We start from the raw sequence: 22,468 nt of genomic DNA on the forward strand, positions 1-22,468 counted from the left end.
ATTTTTGTGATCACATTGCATCTTATCAAACCCCAATTCTTTCGTGCAGCGTTCTTAGCTGTTAACACATACTAACCTGCTTAACAGCTAAGAATGCTACATGAAAGAATTGGGGTTTGATAAGATGAATATTCATGAGAGAGATTTGCATGCAGTGGAGACAATGCATGCAGATCTGTCTCCTGAATATTCATTGTGGATATCCTGAAAACTTGACTGGCTGGGGTGCCTCCAGGACTAGGTCTGGGGAACCACTGGAATAGGAGAAAAGAAGAGAAGACAGATGGGAAAAAGAATAGCATGAAAGCTCCACTGGGGTTGCCTTATTCTCATGGCCCATCAGGAATCATAGACTTCTTTTTGGTGTTTTCTCTGCAGGTACTTGAAGTTCATGAAAATCTGGACAGGCAGATACAGGACAGCTATGAAGAGGATCTCAGTGAGAAGGAGAAGGCGATTGTCCGCGAGATGTGCAATGTAAGGACAAATGAGAGGGGTCAGCAGCCTAGCACTGGCAGGTGCCTGAGAGAGAAGGGAGGGAAGGGGCATGGCTGTGTTCTGGCCTGGTCTTTGGGACAGTGATGGGGTCTCCAAGTTCTGTGTGTTAAAGTAGGAAGGATCTCAAAATTCCCTATCTGTCCAGGGAAAGCGTAAGGCTGATACCTCTTGTCCAAAATGAACCAAAAAATTGATCTGCAACCCAGCAAGGTGCAAAATAGAGCAGACCAGCACTCTGAAGAACAAGGCGAGCATGCTCAATTTCATTAAAAGGAGCGTGCCGGACGTGAGGGGAAGATAGAGCAGGTGCAGGAAATGCGGCGGTTCTGGAGACTAGCGCTGGATGAAGGCTTCAGCTGACGGGGGTTGGGGACCCCTGCCAGCCAAGATATGTACAGCGACGGCAGTGAGGGGGGAGTGGCGGGGCGGCGGACCGAAATGTGGCCCCTCCCACCTCGAGGTCTGGCTACACCCCTGACCCACAGAAACATGTTAGAGAAGGTCTGATGAAAGCAGGGCAGAAAGACAGAAGTTCTCTTTAACCACTCACCCTAAGAACTGTACAGACAAGGTAGTCTGTCCACTATATTGTGACCATTTGTTTCACGACATAATTCGGATAATTATGAAACATTGGCCGATAATACAATCCATTTGCTAGTAAAGAGATGATAGCTTTCAAAAGATACAAAAATTTAAAAGATGTGTTGGCACCATCAGCCTTTCCGGTACCCTCAGAAGGAGGAGCCTGTTTGGGGTCAAGTTCCATGTTTAAGTTGTTCAGTCTGCCATGTCTACTACTAATCATTTCTATAGCGCTACTAGACGTACACAGCGCTGTACACTTGAACATGAAGAGACAGTCCCTGCTCGACAGAGCTTACAATCTAATTAGGAGAGACAAACAGGACAAATAAGGGATAAGGACAAAGAGTAGCAAGATTCCATGCAGAATCCTAAAGAGTAGCAAGATTCCGGAATCCCAAAGTAGCAAGATTCTGTGCAGAATCCCAAACAGTAGCAAGATTCCGGAATCCCAAGACTACTACTACTACTTATCATTTCTACAGCGCTACTAGATGTACGCAGCGCTGTACACTTGAACATGAAGAGACAGTCCCTGCTCCACAGAGCTTACAATCTAATTAGGACAGACAAACAGAACAAATAAGGGATATGGACAAAGAGTAGCAAGATTCCATGCAGAATCCTAAAGAGTAGCAAGATTCCGGAATCCCAAAGTAGCAAGATTCTGTGCAGAATCCCAAACAGTAGCAAGATTCCGGAATCCCAAGACTACTACTACTACTACTACTACTTATCATTTCTACAGCGCTACTAGATGTACGCAGCGCTGTACACTTGAACATGAAGAGACAGTCCCTGCTCGACAGAGCTTACAATCTAATTAGGACAGACAAACAAGAGATAAGGGAATATTAAAGTGAGGATGATAAAATAAGGGTTCTGAACAAGTGAATAAGGGTTAGGAGGGGAACAGGCGAGCTGGGGCCATGAAGAGGAGCTGTAGCAGTAGCCACAGAGGCCATTCATCAGGCAGAGAGAGAAGCAGAGGAGGAAGAGGGACCACACTGGGGAGCTGAGACGTGTTGGGAGCAGTGCAGAGCTGAACAGAGATCAGCGTGGCAAGGGCCCTGAATCCCAGAGAAGTCCACCCAACGCATCCCTCTGAATAGGCAAGCATACGGATGTGTGTTTGCCTGTTCAGAGAGGAGAAAGCCGGCCGTGTGACTGCCTGTCCTGTAAAGAAGAGGCAACCCCCCCCTTCGCACTGAGTGCCCAGACTCCAAAGGAACTTTTTTAGAGTGTCTGCCAGCGTGAGTGTCTGCCTCAGGAGGATCCAGCACAGAAGCCTGCTAGTTCGAGTGTCCACACCTAAGCGAGCCTGCCCTAGTCTGAGTGTCAATCTAAAAGCAGAACAAGCTATGTATTTTATGCGTTGTAATATCGTGGCCACGTTGGGATCTTGTTTTAATAAACCGCTTTGTTCTTTAGAGTGCTAGTCTGCTCTTTATTTTGATACCTCACAGTGGGGCCCTTTTACTAAGCCGCATAAGTGTCTACACGTGCCCAACATGCGCCAAAATGGAGTTACCGCCCGGCTACTGCTCGACTCTTGCGGTAATTTCATTTTTGGTGCGTGTTCGAAAAATTATTTTTGGGCACACGTATTGGACGCACGCCAAGTGGCACATGACACGCGTAGGTCATTACCGCTCGGTTACCGCATGAAATTTTACCGCTAGGTCAGTGGCTGGTGGTAAGATCTCAGACCCAAAATGGACGCGTGCCAGTTTTGATTTTGCTGCATGTCCATTTTCAAGAGAAATTTTTTAAAAAGGCCTTTTTTACGGGTGCGCTGAAAAATGGATCTGTGTGCGTCTAAAACCCGCACCTAGACTACCACAGGCCATTTTTTAGCGCACCTTAGTAAAAGGACCCCGGTATTAAAATAAAATATTGCAGTACTACATATGAATATTGTGTCTGTGTGTGTGTGTGTGCTGTGCATGCAGCATTTTGTGATTTAGCGCAAGGATCTCTGTGATGAGCGTTTGAAGGGTTAGTGCAGAAGCCCCGCACTTCCAGTTTGAGTATGTTCTCAGCGTGCGTGGCTCACATTCCTTGCTAGCTGACTTCAGATTGAAATGTTCCTTTGGATTGTGAGATTTCTTGAACTACATGGAATGCGGGACCTGAGGCAGCATGGCTTCACTAGTGGCAGGTCGTTTCAGACGAATCTGACTGTCTTCTTCAACTGGGTGACCAAACAGTTGGACGTGGGAGGGGCGCTTGATGTGGTTTACTTGGATTTCAGCAAAGCCTTTGAGATGGTTCCGCACAGGCGACTGATAAATAAATTGAGTGTCCTCGGTATGGGACCTAGACTAACTGATTGGGTTAAAAATTGGTTGAATGGTAGGAAACAGAGGGTGGTGGTAAATGGAGCTTGCTCTGAAGAAAAAGATGTCAGTGGAGTACCGCAGGGATCGGTCCTAGGGCCGCCTCTTTTTAATGTCTTTGTGAGTGATATTGCAGAAGGGCTGTCTGGTAAGGTTTGTCTCTTTGCAGATGATGCTAAACTCTGCAACAGGGGGGACACTGTGGAGGGTGTGAATGACATGAGGAAGGACCTAGCGAAACTAGAGCAATGGACCGATATTTGACAACTAAGGTTTAATCCCAAAAAATGCAGGGTCATGCACTTGGGTCGCAAAAATCCGAGGGACTGGTACAGTATAGGGGGTGAAGTGCTTCAGTGTGCGAAGGAAGAGCGGGACTGGGGGGTGATTGTATTGATGACCTTAAACCTTTCAAACAGGTAGAAAAGCGACGGCCAAAGCCAGAAGGATGCTTGGGTGCATAAAGAGAGGCATGACCAGCAGGGAAAAGGAGGTGATAGTGCTGTTGTATAAGTCTCTGGTGAGGCCTCATTTGGAGTACTGCGTGCAGTTCTGGAGACCGCACCTACGGAAAGATATAAACAGGATGGAGTTGGTCCAGAGGGCGGTTACGAAATTAGTAAGCGGTCTTGAATGCAAAAATTATAGGGACAGGCTTATAAACCTCAACATGTATACGCTGGGAGAGAGGAGACATGATAGAAACGATTAAATATCTCAAGGGCATTTATGTACAGCAAGAGAGCCTTTTTCAAATGAAGGAGAGCTCTGGAATGAGGGGGCATATGACAAAGTTAAGAGGGAATAGGCTTAGGAGTAACCTAAGGAAGTCATCGCTATGCCTCCTCTAAACTGATCCCTGCTGGAATCGCCGTCCTCTGCGGGCTTCTCCAGAGTCGACTCTTTGTCCGTGGAGGAGGACTCTGGCTCTGACGGTTGGGGATGTAGAGGACGACCGTTTGGTCTGCCATTTTGAATCCTGTGCCGCTGTCTCCATTGTAGAGGATGTCTGCCTCCGACTTCGTCCTGCCTTTGCATGCAGCTGCTGTTACTCCAGAGCTTCATTCGCCGTGCTGGCCCTGTTCACATCAGACTGGATTTCTATACTTCCCCTTGGTCTACCTGGGCCTGCTGCCCATCTTTGTCTCCCTTACCTCTCCCTTCTTATCCTGTTCTTCTGCTCTAAATTTTGAAATGTAACTGTAACTACCTATTTTATTGTTCATTGTAAGCCGCTTTGGGGCTGCAAAATGTGGCAAAAGGCGGGGTATAAATGAAAATAAATAAATAAATAAATAAATAAATAAATAAGTATTATGTCACAGAAAGGGTGGTGGAGTCGAGGACTGTTCCAGAATTTAAAAAGGCATGGGATAAGCATGTGGGATCGCTTAGGAACAGGAAGAATTAGGGGTTACAGAGGATGGGCAGACTGGATGGGTCATTTGGCCTTTATCTGCTGTCATGTTTCTATCAGTGCATCAGTGGCACTGCAGCCAACTGTGTGAAATGTATGGGGTTAAGGTGTTAACCACGGTGTTCTGGCAAACGTACCATTTACATTTATTTGTTTATGTGTTTTAAGCTGCATGATTCAGACGATAAGCTCAGGGTGGTGTTCCTTAGCTGTTGGAAGGTTTAGAGGCTCATTTTTCAAGCACATAGATTTACGAAGTTACATATGTTATTATGTGGAGGAGTGGCCTAGTTTATTTATTTATTTATTGCATTTGTATCCCACATTTTCCCACCTTTTTGCGGGTTCAGTGTGGCTTACAATATGAGTTAAATGTTAGAAATACAATTTGTTACAGATTGGTTATGGATTACATTGTGCAGAGTTATGCGAAACAATTGAGGTGTCGTTAGGGAATGTAACAATGGAACATAAACATTGAAACTTTGGAAGGAAACACTGGGAGCTTGGAGGGCGATTAAAAGGCATGAGGATATATGGTAGTGGTTAGGGTGGTGGACTTTGGTCCTGGGGAACTGAGTTCGATTCCCACTTCAGACACAGGCAGCTCCTTGTGACTCTGGGCAAGTCACTTAACCCTCCATTGCCCCATGTAAGCCGCATTGAGCCTGCCATGAGTGGGAAAGCGCAGGGTACAAATGTAACAAAAATAAAATAGATACTATTGGAGATTCGCAGGACGTCAGACTCACAGAAGCAGAAGCCTGCACGGCCACATTGGTGATCTGCAAGGGCCGACTTCTACATGGAATGTTGCTAGTGGAATAGCAACATTCCATGTAGAATCTCAAATAGTAGCAACAGTGGAGGAGTGGCCTAGTGGTTAGTGGTTAGGGTGGTGGACTTTGGTCCTAGGGGAACTGGGGAACTGAGGAACTGAGTTTGATTCCCACTTCAGGCACAGGCAGCTCCTTGTGACTCTGGGCAAGTCACTTAACCCTCCATTGCCCCATGTAAGCCGCATTGAGCCTGCCATGAGTGGGAAAGCGCAGGGTACAAATGTAACAAAAATAAAATAGATACTATTGGAGATTCTGCATGGAATGTTGCTACTGTTGGAGATTCTACATGGAATGTTGCTAGTATTGGAGATTCTACATGGAATGTTGCTATTCCACTAGCAACATTCCATGTAGAAGGCTGCGCAGGCTTCTGTTTCTGTGAGTCTGACGTCCTGCGCGGCCACATTGGTGATCTGCAAGGGCCAACTTCTAGTGGAATAGCAACATTCCATGTAGAATCTCAAATAGTAGCAACAGTGGAGGAGTGGCCTAGTGGTTAGGGTGGTGGACTTTGGTCCTGGGGAACTGAGTTCGATTCCCACTGCAGGCACAGGCAGCTCCTTGTGACTCTGGGCAAGTCACTTAACCCTCCATTGCCCCAGGTACAAATAAGTACTTGTATATAATATGTAAGCCGCATTGAACCTGCTATGAGTGGGAAAGCGCGGGGTCTAAATGTAAGAAAAATAAAATGTCCGCGACCAAAGTTGCAGAAAGAGGACCTTGTTCGATCAGGCTTAAGTCATGCTGGGATCTGCTTAACTCTCACTTTTTGCAAATGAGCCTCTGCATGTTTTTCCCCCTACAGTAAAATCTATTATAACTGCCTTTAACTGCGTTATTTACTGATTGGAATCTTCTAGAAAATATTACAGGTGAAGAATACAAAAGCTGCTAGAAAGAACTCTTAAGAGACAAATTAGGAACTGATATTTTTGAAGGGATAGATAAGCATGGGAAAATGTGAACCAGTTGATAAATTGTACCTGAAGAGACTCCTGAGGAGCGGCTGCAGAGACTGCCGTTGTAAGACTCGGGCATTTGCGAATGATTTGGGCTGGGTTTAAAAACATTTATCACTTCTTTTCTTTTTGTAGCGGCCGCTGCTACTCAACAGGAGAAGCAGCAGCGGCCGGACAGCGTTACTACTGGCATCTGCGGGTGGCAAGGGGGTTTGATGTGCTGGGGGGGGGGAGGGGATGTTTGATGTGCCGGGGGGGGGGGGATTAGGTGATGTGCCGAGTGGGGGGGGGGGGGTTCTGTGGTGCCGCACTTGTAGTTTTTTGAAGCGCCGCTCCCTGCCATTTGCTAGGAAGTGGCAGGGAGCGGGGCACTGACAGCTGATTCCCAGGCAGGGGGAGGAGTAGGGAAACACGTTCCGCGTGTTTCCCTACTCCTCCTCCTGCCTGGGAATCAGCTGTTAGTGACGTCATCCTGGCTACGGAGCCTAGCTCAGCAACTCCAGGAGCCACGGACACAGGCAGTCCCACATTAGAACATTGGTGGTGAGAATTATTATATAGGATGTGCATAGGCAAAAAGGGGTGTGGTTATGGGCGGGGAAATGGGCGTTCCAAAATGTAGGAGCCTAGTTATAGAATATGCGCTTAAATCTATGATGATGCTACTACTACTTAACATTTCTAGTGCGCTACTAGGGTTACGCAGCGCTGTACAATTTAACAAAGAGAGACAGTCCCTGCTCAAAGAGCTTACAATCTAATAGATAAGAGTGAGACAAATATAGGACAATCAAGCCATTGTGACATCACTGATGAGGTTGGCTCTTAGGCATTGGTGGAATGAGGCATTATGACATCACAATCTCAGCTCTGGATAAATCACTGCTATATGTAATACTACTACTACTACTACTTCTAAAGCGCTACTAGGGTTACACAGCGCTGTACAATTTAACAAAGAGAGACAGTCCCTGCTCAAAGAGCTTACAATCTAATAGACAAGTGAACGGTCGGTCCGATAGGGACAGTCAAATTGGGGCAGTCTGGATTTACTGAAAACATTGCTCTCCACTTCAGATGTCTGAGCTTCCTAAGCTGCTGATACTGGCTCCTGCACATGCTCAATTTTCAGTGCATGCCTGCTGCAGGCAGCCAAGGTGGAGAGCAGTGTTTTTGCGTCAGCTGAATTTTTTTTTTTTTAAGTTGGTGGGGGGAGTGGGCAGAACACTTGGTGCCCACCCACTTTTTGTCTAGGCCCACCTAAAATCTGCTGTCTGGCTACGCCCATGTGGGGTCTTCAGGACAGGTCTGGGAAGCACTAGGTCAGAGCTGTTCAGCTTGGAGAAGACAGCTGAGGGAAGATACGATAAAAGTCTATCAAATCCTGAGTGGATGAAATGATAAAACACGAATCAATTGTTTACTTTTCAAAAAGTACAAAGACTAAGGGACACACTATGAGGTTACTAAGTCGTGATGTTTAAAACAAATTGGAGAACATTTTTTTTTTCATTCAACGTGTAGTTAAGCTGTGGAACTCATTGCCAGAGGTTGTGGTAAAAGCAGGTAGTTTAGCTGTGTTTAAAAATAGGTTTTGGAGGAAAAATCTATATACTGTTGTTAAGGTGGACTTGGGGGGAGGGAAGTCACTGCTTATCCCTGGGGGTAAACAGCATGAAATCGTTCTGTTTGCTTTTTGGGATACTGCCAGAGACTTGTGTTCTGGATTGGCAACTGATGAAAAAAGGATACTGGGCCTGATGGACCTTTGATCTGATCTGACCCAGTATGGCACTTCCTTTAGCTAATCATTTTTCTTCTCAGTTAAGATGACTGGAATTGTCTCTTTAAATGCTTTAGTTTAGTTCATGAGCGCCATCTAGTGATGCATTATAATACTGGAAGTAAATGTGGTAAATCAGCCTGGTTCAGAATTTGTATGGTACACACAGAGAAGCTGACGAAGAATGATTCACTTGTTTTAAAGAGTAATTCTCCCAGTTAAATGAAAAATACAGAAGGTCAGGCCACTGATGAGTACCATCTGTTTCTTTCCACCTAGGTTGTCTGGAGAAAGTTGGGCGACGCTGCCAGTAGCAAACCATCCATCAGACAGCACCTCTCCGGAAACCAGTTCAAGGGCCCTTTATAAGGGCAACGTGGAAAGCACTTCCGAGAAGAGAAGTGTCTCCAGTTTCTCTCAGCTACCAGTATCGTTAGGACTTTGTATAGTGTAAATAATGTAAATATGGCAGCTGTGGTCGATTCCTGCTTACGGTGGTCTGGACAACCTGTTGATGGGAGTAAAGCGCTTTACTGGCAAGGCTGTGTCATTTCTGTATTGTAGTGCAAATCCCCTTTCACTTTTGATCAATTCCGGAAGGACTAGAAAGAGAATTGTAACCTGAGCACAAGTTACGCCATGTATTGCTGATCTGCACAGTGGCAACTTCCTAACGTCAGCATCCTGTTGAACCAGCTGAGTACTCTTATGAATTAGATAGCGCTTGTCTTGGTAGCCCGTGATACCTACCTTGCCTGCTTTTGAATTTCCAAACCATCAGGAACGCTGGATACCAAGGAGCAGCTGAACCCAGACTATTAAACGTCTATAAAATCCTGCTTGGGTGGTTTCAGGCCTGTGGATTGGGGTTTGAATTTCACCCCCCTCCCTCCCCCCCCAAATATTTCTTTCAAGATTTTGAGCACACACTGCACAGCCTCCCTACATTCACTTGTGTATTGTAAGTGCGTTGTGGACAGAATTTTGTATTCACAGAATGCTCTTTAAAAAAAAAAAAAAAAAAAAAAGTGGGGGCACTAGGGAACTGTCCAGCGGAAAGCAATTTTGTGGGCCAGTCCTAAAGTGCCTGGATGGGTTTCAGTCCTGTATTTCCTGCAGATACCAAAGGCTTGGGGTAATTTCTTTGGGCCAGACAACATAGAAGCAAAAGCCTCCTAGCCCTGGCCATCGCTCCTCTGAGCTTTAATTAACAGTATGTGGTTGGTAGCACCAGCTTTACTGGGGCTGGTAAAAGGGAACAGCTGAAAGCCACTTACAGCCTTGGTACAGCAGCAGAGAGAAGCAACGGAGCCTTGTCTAGTCCTATGTCACTTTGTATATCTTATTGCTGCACCCCAAAAGAAAAACTTTAAAAAAAACAGATTTGGATTAGAAATATGTAACTTTTTATTCTTAAAAGGCACAGAAATGTGAATGAATTTAGACAAAAGCTTGATTAGATTTGGTGTAATGCACATCTTGGTTAGGGATCGGAGTTTGTTTCCAATCTGTATGCATTTTTTTCCCTTGTCTTCCTCTACTTTCAGGGAGTTAATGATAATGTAAATTTAAGGTAATAGGGTTTGGCTGATCTGCTTAGCTCCATGAGTGTTGGCCATCGCAATGCAAACTTTCAAACCCCAGTGCTTTAAACTTCACTTTAATAAAGTCCCTCAGGCTCTCCTTCCCCCAAACAAGAAAGGTATAACATTTTGACATGAAGTAAAATGTTATTAAGACGTTTGTATACACAAATCCTTTTTCAGCCATTCCTTCCTCTTACCAGCCCTGCTTTGAGTTTCCAGAGATTACTTGCTGTAACAATTAGAATTTAGGTCCCCCTAAAATTGTTCACACAAGAGAAGGTTTTTTTTTTTTTGTTTCAAAATCAAAGGTCAAAATGAATGGGATATTTTTTTTTTATTTGCTTTTGGTTTACTACTGTCCATAAAACAAATGACTTTGTTTTGTTGCAATGATGCTATGGCTTAGGTAAGTGGTTCCCAAACCTGGTCCTGGAGGCACCCCAGCCAGTCAGGTTTTCAGGATATCCACAATGAGTATTCATGAGAGAGACTTAGAGGCGGTGGATGCAAATCTCTCTCATGAATATTCATTGCGGATACCCTGAAAACCTGTCTGGCTGGGGTGCCTCCTGGACAAGATGTGGGGACAGTTTTACTTGCTGTGGCTATCCAGGGCTGCTGCGTAGTGAATTGGGAAACATAAGTCCCCAGCCACCCTGGAGAGGTTGCTGCTCTGGTTTCCCTAATCTGAGTAAGTGGCTAATAGCAGCAGTCACTGTAATTGCTAGCCTGTCTATTCTAGACTGTCTTTCAGTTCTGATTAACCTGCTTCCCCCTTAATGCAGTGCTTCCCAATCTGTGAGTCAAGACCCCAGATGGGGTCCTATCAGTGAACAGGGTCACACAAACAGGGCTGCTCCCACCATAGTGGCAGCCAGCATGGGGCCCTCTTGTTTGGGCTCCCCGAGACTGCAAGTCCATGCTGCATACTGGAGTCTTTGAGTGCACAGTGACATGCTGTTATCACATCCACTGCTGCCTTCATGCTTTGGAGAAGAGAAGAGAGGGGAGGGGACATGAAGAGCTGCTTTTCAGTTTTCATCATCTGGGGTCACCTGATTCTGGGTAAAGTGTTAGCAGGGTCTATTTGGATAAAAGTTTGGGAAACACTGCCTTAAGTGTAACCAAAAGAACAGAAAAAGCAGCAAAGAGCAGCAGAGACAGGGGTGCGAGTTGAAATTAACGCCTCCCCTTGCACTGCAAGGAATTTGGGTGGAATTTACACCCAGATAGTAAAGCTGTGACACTGAACTGTTTAATTATGGCTAGCAAAAGGTTGCTGGGATAGATGGCAAAAAAAAACTAAAAAGGTGAAGGAGTTTTTTTTTTTTTTTAAATACACCTTTTGGGTTTGTATGCCCTCCTGACTGGTGGTGCCTGTTAAAATTTGCCGTCACCAATCCCAATCTTCCATCTCAGGATTTTTGTATTTAAAAAGAACAAATAATGCTTCTTACCAGTTTTTAAGCCCTTTGCTCTTTTACACCAGTGTGTGTTTTTTTATTTTTAAATTGTATTCCATATGTTTAATTTCTCCTACTTGGATCTCTGTTTGCCTTGGTGTTTTTTTTATAGTGCTTTAAGGCAGCAGCACTTTCTTATCTTTCCATGGCACCTGTTTCTTGTGACTGCTGATTCCAGGCAGTGGCACACTGTATCTGCTAAACTTTGAAACAAGTTTTTAAAAAATGTAAATTGTGTGTGTAAATATACATATATTTTCACACCACTGGCATTGCAGACCTCCCCCCCTCCCCCCAATTGCAACACGGTCTACTGTGGCTGGCAGAGATCCCCAAGCCCTACTAGCAGAAAAGGTCCTCCACTGATAGCCTGGCAGTTGGCGATATTTCTCATGAGTTGCTGTTTCTTTCTTCTCCCCCCATATGCTTGATCTTTGCACATTTGCAAGGGGCAGGTGGCATGGCAGCAGCTCGTGGAAAAAGCTGCCAATGCCAGGCCACCAGTTGAGGATGTCGTCTGTTGGTGAGACTTGGGGATCCCTGCCAGCGGTAGGTACTTGGGGGGCCAAAGAGAGTAGGGTGGGACAGCTTTGTGTTTCCCTGCTTTGTGCTCTGGTACCCTTCCCCCCCTAATATAAGGTCTGGCTATATATATATATATATATATATATATATATATACACACACACACAATTTTATGAGAGTGTTCTTGATGCTCCTCTGCTTGCCTTTTTTTTTTTGGGGGGGGGGGGGGGGTGGAAGAGGTGAACCTTAGTTTAAGCTGCAGTTATTTGTTTAGCTGAGGTTAAACCTAACCTCTGAATCCTGGGCCTTTGCTTTAGAACAGAAGCAGTGGGGTTCTCAGAGAGGAAGCGTGACATGAGAGTACTGGGCTGTATTTTATTGTACCACTTTGGGCATCAAGTGGGGGGCAGGGTATGCGGCTCAAGAGGAAGATACTAGTGCTATTTCTTCCCTCCCCTGAGGCTAATGCAGGCATATTGCATCTAGGTCTTAAACTGGCTAAACAGCCTGCCTAAGTGAGGAGTGTGAGGCAATGTACTCCAGTGGCCTGAGATTTGTCTGTCACGTCTATCTGCTTTGTTACATTTCCTTTCATTCAAATCTGTACTTATCTGAAACTGAGAAATTTAATGTCGCTTTAAGTCGTGTCTGTTTTATTTTGTTTGTAAATCTCAGAATGTCTTGGTGAGGTGGGTGACAGATGTGGTAAAAAAACATACCACAGAAAAGTACAACTCTGTCACCACTGATCTGGTTCATTATCTTGCTATTCTTACCCACTTTACCTTGTTTGGAGCTCAGCTCCTTTGCCTAAAGTGATCCGTATTGTCTCAGAAGTTAGGATTTGTCCTCTTAAAATTATGCACAAGAATGGTACACACCTAGCTGTGTGACAGAGGATATAAATTTCACTCATCTAACAAATTCTAATCAATTTTGACCCAATCTATTGAATAAAGGTCAAAACCAGTCGTAGGGCCTGTGGCCCACTGCTTTAAGCTCTTTCCCAAGTTGTTGAACGCCACATCTGGGTAGGTGTCAAGGCTACCTGTACAATCATGGGCTTAGCATAATCGAAAGATGGGAAACAGGATCACTAGGCTTTGCACATCCCACCTGGAGGTTTTGTATGGGGGCTGGTGGGTTAGTCAATCATTTGTTATGAGGGGCTCATCTTCTTTAAGAGGTAGGGGACTGTGTGAAATTGATCAGCAGCCATAAAATACTAGAATATTCCCAGACTACAAAAAAAAAAAAAGTCTATCAAATCTAAAATGCAGAATAATTAGTGCAACATTTTTATACAGCTTAATGTGGGGCTTCCTCCCACTGCTCATGTTTTAGGCAAATGTTCTTTCTTATCTGTTTCTTAGAAGTTATGTAAAAATACTAAATGTTCTGAAGGAGGTCATGCCCTTCGGTCTGCTTTCTCATATGTGTTCCCCCTACTAGTGATCTTTCTCCCATCTCAACAACCTGCAACCTTTGAGTTTGCTTCATTTTCCCCCCTCTGAAAGTGGAAACTTCTGCGAGCCCAGAACTCATATAAGTTTCTGCGTATAGAAATAGCAGCGTTGGCTGGTCTCTGCATGAGGAAGGCTGCTATCAAGGATGATAGACATTGCAGAGGCCCTGGGCACAAGCAGACATTAGTAATCCCGACCAGGGTCACATACCACACAAATCCCAAAGGGGAAACGTGCAGAGGGAAAAATAAAAACCAAAATACACAGATTTCTTTGAAGGTTATGAGAACATGTAAAACTTTTCTGAGTGTGAGGCACTTCCAAGTTTAAAAAGTGTCGGCTCCAGCAACAAGCAGTAGGCACAACCGTGAAACTCTAAATCAGACAAACGTTTCTATTAACAGAATCACCCCTGTAAGTACATCTCTTATGTTTGGTGTTTACCAGTCACATATATACTAAAAGCCAGTTCTTTGTGCAGTAATATAAATAGCATGTGTATGATGTGAATATATGGACTTTGGCCAGTGTAGGACCCCATTAGGGCTAGTGCAAGTGTTGGGGTTTTCAGTGAATGGCTTTTCCGCATTGTAGCCCAAGCTTCTGACTTAGAGGTAGATGCACTAAACGTTTTTCATCGTTAAATGAGCCCTCAGGGAAGAATTTCCTATCCTTTCCATGCACTTAAGCCTATTTTCCGACGACAGTAGCAGCTAACGAAAACGGAATGGAGATGAGCAATTAGTGTGAAAACCCCATTGAAACGACATGCACTAACCTTTTCCGATTGCTTTTACGCAGGAAAAAGGCAGGAAAACTAACGAGAGGTCTGGACCTCTCGTTAGGACAGCTCCGTGGCAGGAAAAAGTGTTAAGTGAAAAAATAAACAAACTTTGAGCCAATCCCAGCGCATTAGCAGAGCTAAAAGCGCTGTGATTGGTCCAAAGGACCTCAGAAAACACATAAAAAAATAAAAATAAAAAAAGGATCGGGAGGGGGCAAGGGCGCTCATCAGGAGCGTCCTGTACGGACGGCCTTGCCCCCCCCCCTCCCCACTTTCCGCCGCTCCCCCCACCCCGAAAAAGCAAACTTCTAGAAGCCCCTGCCCCCCTCCCTTCCTCACTACTCTCTCACCTCAGCTCCGCCTCCCGACATCCTCCGTCCGTGCCCCGCCCCCTTTTGGGGTCGTCGCCGCCATTCCCCTCCTCCATCGGGCCCCCCTTCCTCTTACCGGGCCCGTGCAGCGCCTCTCTCCTCTGTCCGAAGGCGCTGCACGGGCAAGAAGAAAGCTGAATCAGCTGATGCCTGCCTTCGCGATGGCGCGTCTTTCTTCTGCTGCGCCCGCCCCTGTCTGACGTCAGTAACCTACGTAGGTTACTGACGTCAGACAGGGGCGGGCCCAGGAGGAGAAAGACGCTCTATCGAAGCTAGGCGAAGGCAGGCATCAGCTGATTCAGCTTTCTTCTTGCCCGTGCAGCGCCTTCGGACAGAGGAGAGAGGCGCTGCACGGGCCCGGTAAGAGGAAGGGGGGCCCGATGGAGGAGGGGAATGGCGGCGACGACCCCAAAAGGGGGCGGGGCACGGACGGAGGATGTCGGGAGGCGGAGCTGAGGTGAGAGAGTAGTGAGGAAGGGAGGGGGGCAGGGGCTTCTAGAATTTTGCTTTTTCGGGGTGGGGGGAGCGGCGGAAAGTGGGGAGCAGCGGGGGGGGGGGGGGGGCAAGGCCGTCTGTACAGGACGCTCCTGATGAGCGCCCTTGCCCCCTCCCGACCCTTTTTTTTTATTTTTGTTTTTATTTGGGAGCCATGTGCTTGCGATTTGACTGTGTTTTGACTGTTTGTGGCATGCGCAGAGCAGCTAACATAACGCTTGGCTGCTCTGCGCATGATTTGGGGGCCGATTAACGATGTGTATTGTGATTCTTTGATACATTGTACGTTTCACTACCGATCTCAGCATGTGTGACTTTTTTTTTTGGTGCATTTTTCGTTATTTTAAAATCGTTAGGGACTTTAACGATTTAGATTTTTTTACGTTTGGTTGCTGCATCTGCCTCTTACTCACACCTTCAGCAGTAGAGAGATGATTGCTGAAGATTGGCCACTTGTAGCCAAATGCTATTACCTTATCCCTCAGTGTTGGGTACAATAAAAAGAGACTTTTTATCTATCTTTTCAAACTGAGAAGGGAAGCATACTACTGATATTTTTAAACAACAGCAGAAAGCACTTGCTGAAAGTATATAAATCTGTATATTTTTCATGCTGGGGAAAGTATATTTGTGCTGCTTTTGGAAGTCCGTTTGAAGTTATAACTGGTAAACCTGTGACGGGACAGCCTTCCTCTATTTTCTGTATAATGTGATTTACAAAAGTAACTGGAATATACATCTGAGAATGGCTTTAGATTTTAGGTGCACATTTTATAAAATCTGTATTTATCCACTTGCTATATTTTTGTGGGGGAGGGGGGAGATTAGTAGCAATTGGAATTTATATTAAAATGTGCTTTAAAACATACATTGATTTGAAATATTTTAGTAAAGTGAAGTCATAAATGAGGGTGATTAGTGTTTACTTCCTGCTGAACAAAATAAAATATATGCTTTGTAAGTGAGTGCTGATGCAGGTTTGTTGTTCTGATTGGGGTAGTTTTACATACCAGTGCTCTGTTTTGCAGAGACTATAGTTTCACTAATTGGTGGAGTGTGGAACAAACATTATGGGATTGAACACATTACCAGTGGGCTTTTATTGCTAAACAGGAACTACCACTGGGCTACAGCAGCAGCCTAGCCGTACTTCCCACCCCCTAGCGCACCGTCATATATATTTATTTTTGTAGCGCCAGAGTGTACCCAGTAGTAATCATTGGGCAGTGCTGCGCCCTGCCTGATTAGTGCAGGAGCCTCTACTGCCAACCTCAATGGTCAGCGGTATGGACTCACTCTCCCTCCCTCCCCCCCCCAAATGCCGTCATGGCCATTTCTTGCAGGAACGAGACTTCCCTGTTACCTGCTGTGGTAAAAGGGAGCCTCAGCATGCATGAAACACACATGTCAGCGCAGGTCCCTTTTTGCTGCTGCTTAGTAAAAGGGACTCTGTATAGGCTGCCAGATTAGCTTTTAGATTAAAGACAGAGCTGGAGCAATCTGTCATCTTAACTTTATTCACTTTAACAAAATATAATTGGCTTTTTGGCCCGCCATATGCTTCCCAAGTCCACTTGTTAGTACAGGTAAACAGCTCTGGAAGCTAATGAGGATGATTAGAAGGAGGGTTATTTATATCTCAAGGATGGAAATGGCTAAGGAGGTGCTTTAAACTTCCAGTCCTTCAAGATTAAGGACCAGAAGCAGTATAAAGAAAGAAATCTTATTCACCAGCACCTGGCTAATCTGAAATGGCTTTGTACAAACACAGCTCATTCTCTTGTACACTATGTATAGAAATAAAATCTGGAATTTTCACTCATGGCTACAACTAAGGCCTTGAAGAGGGAATTTAAAAAAATGCAGGCTACTTCTGTGTAATGACACACACATCCTATGTTTTATGTTAACCATGTGCCCATAGAGCTTGGTAGGAAGGAACTAATTCCTTTTTGTTTTAAAGTCGTAGGTTTGAGTGCTTCAATATCTTAAGTCCCTGCAACTGCCCCACACAGACTGTATCATACTCCACTGAATTTGGGTGAATAGGGCTTTAGACTAATACTCATTTTATTGCAGTATGATTGGGGTGGGGTGGGGGGGGGGGGGGGTGTCTCTGCTCAGCCATATGTTTTATTTAGGCTACAGACTACAATAAGCCTTGGCTTTCAGAATCATTGTTTTTAATTTGGAAATAAAATAGTCCCAGCAACCCAATAAAGTCACAATATAATTCTCAGGCAACCTTTCATCCTTACGAAAAATAAAACTATGTACAAAACTTTGTAACAAGGGGTAAAACAGACAATGCTTTCCACAGAACATTCCAAAACCACAAATGCCCATGCTGACTTTGGTCTGCCAACTGAGGAGAAGGGTGGGGCAGGTACCCAGCAACCAGAAAGAAAATAAATCAACTTTCTAGATTAGACCCTCTAAACGTGCAGGGCCAATACTGAGGAGGACACCGATTTATGTTATATGACAACACCGATATGCTCTCAGTGTTCAGGAAAAAGGGTGGGCCTGTTTCAGCCATGGCAGCAAAGGCAGCTGTAGTGCTCAAGCTGCCTTTGACTTAGGCCCTGTCAAATCAAAACTTAAAATTGCAACAGGCTGTTCAGTATCCACAGTCCACATTACCAGTAGCAATGGCTCAGAAAGATGACCTGCTTTTGGGTACCGGTGCTGTTTAAGTATATTTACACAAAGAAAAGCCTCATGCTATCTCAACCAGGCTGCCCGCCCCAATCCTCCTACAGGTGGCATACCAGGTGGGGGAATTGGAGGGGGCCCTGGTGGTTGGCCCCCAGGAGGAACAGAGGGTGGGGGATAGTTGGCCGGGGGCAGCCCTAAACCAGGGGGAGGATGGGGAGGGACTGCGTGTGTAGGAGGTAAGCGGGGAGGGGGGAAGTTAGGGTTGTAGGTAGGGGGAGGGGGATAACCTGGAGTGGGAGGAGGAATAGCAGGTGGAGGAAAGGCAGTAGGAGGGGGTGGTGGCACAGGGGGTGGAGGATTTGGAGGATACACGTGTGGGTGGTAGGGGATATGAGCTGGAGGGCCATATGCTGGGGGTAACGTTCCATAGGAGGGGCCCTCTGTTTTCATTAGTGACTGCAGACTCTGATAGCCTTCACCAGACATATAAGAATTGGTAGTAGACATGCCAGTGATGTAGCTGCTTGGAGGAGGTGGCGGTGGTGGACGATGAGGCAGTGGGGGAGGTTGGTGAACTGGGGCAGGATGAGAGGGAGGAGGAAGCTGGATCTTGGTCATGTCTGTAGTGTCACTTGTGCCAATCTGGTCACCTTCTCCCAACACAGCTGATGTCACCAGTGGGGGCTTTCGCTCTGTAAAAAGGAACAAAACTTCTTAACGTCTAATTCCAATGCCACACATGCAGTACTGAAACTATGACCAGCACCAAGTTCATCGGATCTGTTATGAAACTTTTGCATTAACACTGACCTGGAGGAGGGTGTACAGGTGGAATTGGTGGATGAGGTGTCTCCAGTTTGGGAAGTTTAGATGGTGGTGGTTCTACAATATTAAAAAAAACAAAACAAAACTATTTATACCACACATTGGTCTGAGCAATGACAGAGCAACAGTTGGCTTTTGCTACTACTCATTTTCATTCAGAGCAAAGGAGATTAGAAACAAAAGCAGCTACAATAGCACAGGAAAGACGTAAAAGCTTTTTTTTTTCCTGGGTTCTGGCAAAGTCCATCAGTGTTTTCTGACAGATCCCAATTACCCATTCAGGCAGGCCAACAAGGTGGTTAGGGCTGGAACTGTTTACCTCCCTACATTTTCAGAAGCACGATCTAATTTCATTATGATTAACCCAGTGGCGTAGCCAAGGGTGGGCTCAGGCCCACCAGTAGCAGCACACCTGTGATGTAGCCGGCAGAGATTTCCAAGCTGAAAACTCCCAACAACTGTCCCTCCTGCATACCTTATAAATAGCAGATCTTCGCCTGCAGGAGCAGTGACTGATACATACTGCTTACACCGGCCCCACAGGAAGCTGTATCAGTGGGAAGGCCTACATGAGTAGTGTGTATTAGTTGCTCCTCACTGAAAATCTGAAATTTAAAAGGTGTGCAGGGGAGGAGAGATATTTGAGAGACCATATGGCATGCAGGCGAGAGAAGGAGAGACCAAATCACCTATGGGATGGGGTGGGGTTCTTCTGCCCACCCATCTTGGGCCCAGGCCCACCCAAAATTGGGTGTCTGGCTACGCCTCTGGATTAACCCATCTGTTTTATCCCAAGCCTTTTTACATGTTGTTACTGTTGCTTGGCTCCTCCCCTTCCTGCGGAAGTCCTTCCAGGCACCCACTACCTTTTTATTTGTTTGATTGAAAACTAGTGCCTGTTATTCCTCCTGGGCTGACCTATGATCCTACTTCAGCAACTTCTTTTTCAACAGAAAAATATATTTTGTGCATTAATACCATTCAGCTCATTAAGTGCTTGTATCAAGTCCCCCCACTCTCATTAGGGTATACCTGTTTAAAGTCCTTCAGTGTCATGGCATGTCTCTTTTGGTGCAGACTCTGGCTCAGCTCTAGCCGCCAGAATTAAACCTAGTATTCTAAGTGAGGCTTCACTACTAACCTGTACCTCCGCTGATTATACCCTTCCCTGTGCAGCCCAGCAAGTGCCACTTTTACCACCCTGAGATTAGACACTGGCAGCCCTAGTGTACCCTCCACTGCTTTCTGGGATTTACAAAGGAAGCAATAGAAGGGGAAATCTATCAGGGCAGCAAGGGGGAGGAGTCTCTCTGGTTGAGAGCCTCCATGTGCTGGTGGCCTAGACTGAAATATCACTATTACAATGGACACAACTTATATTTACTTTTTGCATTTAACATGTTAAAAGTAAATATGTGAAATAAAATGTCATGTTAAAAACCAGAAGCAGCTAGCATATTAAGTACAAAATTTATCACTAAATTAAAAAAAAAAAAAAAAGCATAATTCCAATACAATTTTATTACATAAGGCTGTAAATCTTTCAAATACATAAAAAAAAAAACCCATGGAAAGAGGAACACAGTCTTCCAGGATCCAGTTTCCTCCCTTTGATCTTTGACTGATTGTATTGTATGCAAATCTGTTATGCATATTCATTGTGGATATCCTGAAAACCTGACTGGCAAGGGGGTACTCCAGGACCGACTTGGGAAACACTGTTCCAGACTTTTAACCAACATTTCTACTACTACTAATCATTTCTATAGCGCTACTAGACATACACAGCGCTGTACACATTATATGCAGGTACTTTCTCTGTCCCTAGAGGGCTCACAATCTAGGTCTTCTCCAAAGAGAACCCCTAAAGGGAAACACTGAGTTTTGTTGGAGGCTGCGTCTGCAGACCAACCTCTCAGCCACGACTGCCTCACCACCACTCCGAGTGCCATGGACTTAGAAGACGGAGCAGATTGTTAAGTGCATCCAATAAAAACATTTTAAAAAGAGGAACCCATCTCAATCTTGCCAGCTTCCTGATCAACCAGGCTCCAATCATCCAACTCCCTGTCCAAAATATGCTTCGCCCAATGAAAACAGGCCCTGGCCACTGCACCCCTGAACCGCCAGAGCAGAGCTGCCACATCAAAACTCTGCTTCAGCAACGCCTCCATCCAGTGGACCCCTCAGGGCCGTGTCACCACCCACTGGAACAGTATTCTTTTTAGTTACTGCAGAGGCCCACCATAGGGGGTCTCAGAGGCTCCCTGTCCTGGTCTGGAATAGGGTAAAACTGGATCATGGAATAATCCAGAAAGGAGCATCAGGCAAATTCCACTGGGCCTGAATCATGTCTCAAATGTCCTGATGCATAGGGAAGGATCGAGTGGACTTCATAATACCCTTCAGCAGTGGATCCACTATCCACAGAACCTCCTTAGGCATCTCCTCAAACTTCAGCACCGAAGAAACCTGCGAGATAAGCTCCTGATAAAAAAAATGCACTCCCCCGAGGTGGGGGGGCAACTCCTCCACCCAAGCATCCTCTTCCAAAGGAGGACCCCAGTCCAAAGTCTCCTCTCCCTCTGACTACTCTTGATACGCCTCCAAAGCAAGGAAACTGCATTCCACAAGGTCCTTCTCCTCCCAGTCCACTAGAGAAAAGGACCCCCCCCCCACACACACACACACTGCAGCGTTGCCTACTGTCGCGGCCCAGCCAAAGCCCCAGCTCTCCTCTGACAGAAGGCCTTGTATACGGCCAGCGGAAAATCCACACCTGAAGGAACTGGCAACACCAGGGCACTTTGCTGCGATACAGAGGAACACACCAGCTCCAATCATGGGGCTGATCAGGACCCGAAGCAACACTCAAGAAGGTGGTGGTTCTCACTGAAAATGGAGCTACCGCCATCAACTGCTCTGCTATAGTATTTGCCCCCTGCCGATGCTTCATGAGAAAAAAAAACTTGCCAAAGACACTGCCCTTGCTCCCAAACTCACAGAATCAGCAGGTACCCAGCTGGCACAAAACCCTGCCACAAATCGAGGCTCCGATGTTAACAAGTCGCACAGTGCTTATCTCCACGCCTGCGGGAGCCCTGAGGAAACCCCACTAAGCACAGTGCACAATATTCTCCGGCAGCCAGAAAAAAAAAAAAAGCCGAATACAGAGAGGGTGATCTTTTCTTTTTTTGTATATCATTGTAATATTAAAATACAACCCAAGGCAAAACCAACCTATCAATCCTATCGGAGTGACTGGGACTGTGCAAGCTTACCACTGCTACCATCTGCTGAGACTGAGAACAGACTGGCTGTCAAGGGACTGCACAGCCTTATAGGCTTACTTAAAGCTCAGTCTCCATCTGTGCCAGTCTAGAGGGACTCTATGGAAGTAATGTCTCCCCTAACCCATTACAATATTTGCTTTCAAAGCTGTAAAGCCAGTCCAGCCTCTGCTTGCAGATGAATTAAGGATGATGCCTGAATGTGGCATGGACCTGATGTAGGGATCAAGGGCTCTTGACACAAGTCACATGCATATTAAGTTGGCACAATATATCTAAATAGCCTAACCATGGCAACTTTACTGCTGTTTGAACCAACCTTTTTCACAGAAAGAAAAAAGAAAATTACTTACCAACAACTTTGCTTTCTTCTTTAGGAGAGACAGCCTGAAATTGAAATCATAATACACATTAGCTCTAGAAACAAGTGTGGAAAAAAACCAAACAAAAACCTGAGCAGATAGAGAATGGGTACACCACAGTTGTCCATCTTCACATAATGGCAAAAAGGAATAACTAAACATGTATAAAGGCAAATAAGAAGCCTTCTCTGCCCAGCTGACCATATTAAGGCATATT

The 22,468-nt window shown here is 45.5% G+C and overlaps 2 protein-coding genes across 6 annotated transcripts in view; one reads left to right on the forward strand and one right to left on the reverse strand.

The window, feature by feature from the left end:
• The window catches only part of LOC115477268 (coiled-coil domain-containing protein 85C-like), a 258,614-nt gene extending 248,498 nt beyond the window's left edge, over positions 1–10,116 (forward strand). For all 5 annotated transcript variants that reach the window (XM_030214032.1, XM_030214035.1, XM_030214033.1 and 2 more), the window contains 2 exons: positions 379–477; positions 8,706–10,116. In XM_030214032.1, the coding sequence (XP_030069892.1) occupies positions 379–477; positions 8,706–8,795 (189 nt within the window). In that variant the 3' untranslated portion in view covers positions 8,796–10,116. The remainder of the gene's footprint in view (positions 1–378; positions 478–8,705) is intronic.
• A 7,157-nt stretch (positions 10,117–17,273) lies between these two features.
• Positions 17,274–22,468, reverse strand: part of CCNK (cyclin K) — a 57,247-nt gene continuing 52,052 nt past the window's right edge. The window contains exons 9-11 of the mRNA XM_030214031.1: positions 22,243–22,276; positions 18,585–18,656; positions 17,274–18,466 (exon numbers count right to left, since the gene is read on the reverse strand). Coding sequence (XP_030069891.1) covers positions 17,841–18,466; positions 18,585–18,656; positions 22,243–22,276 — 732 coding nt within the window. The 3' untranslated portion in view covers positions 17,274–17,840. The remainder of the gene's footprint in view (positions 18,467–18,584; positions 18,657–22,242; positions 22,277–22,468) is intronic.

The sequence above is a fragment of the Microcaecilia unicolor genome, chromosome 9 (genome assembly GCF_901765095.1).
Source record: "Microcaecilia unicolor chromosome 9, aMicUni1.1, whole genome shotgun sequence".
In the NCBI taxonomy this organism is placed as follows: Eukaryota; Metazoa; Chordata; class Amphibia; order Gymnophiona; family Siphonopidae; genus Microcaecilia; species Microcaecilia unicolor.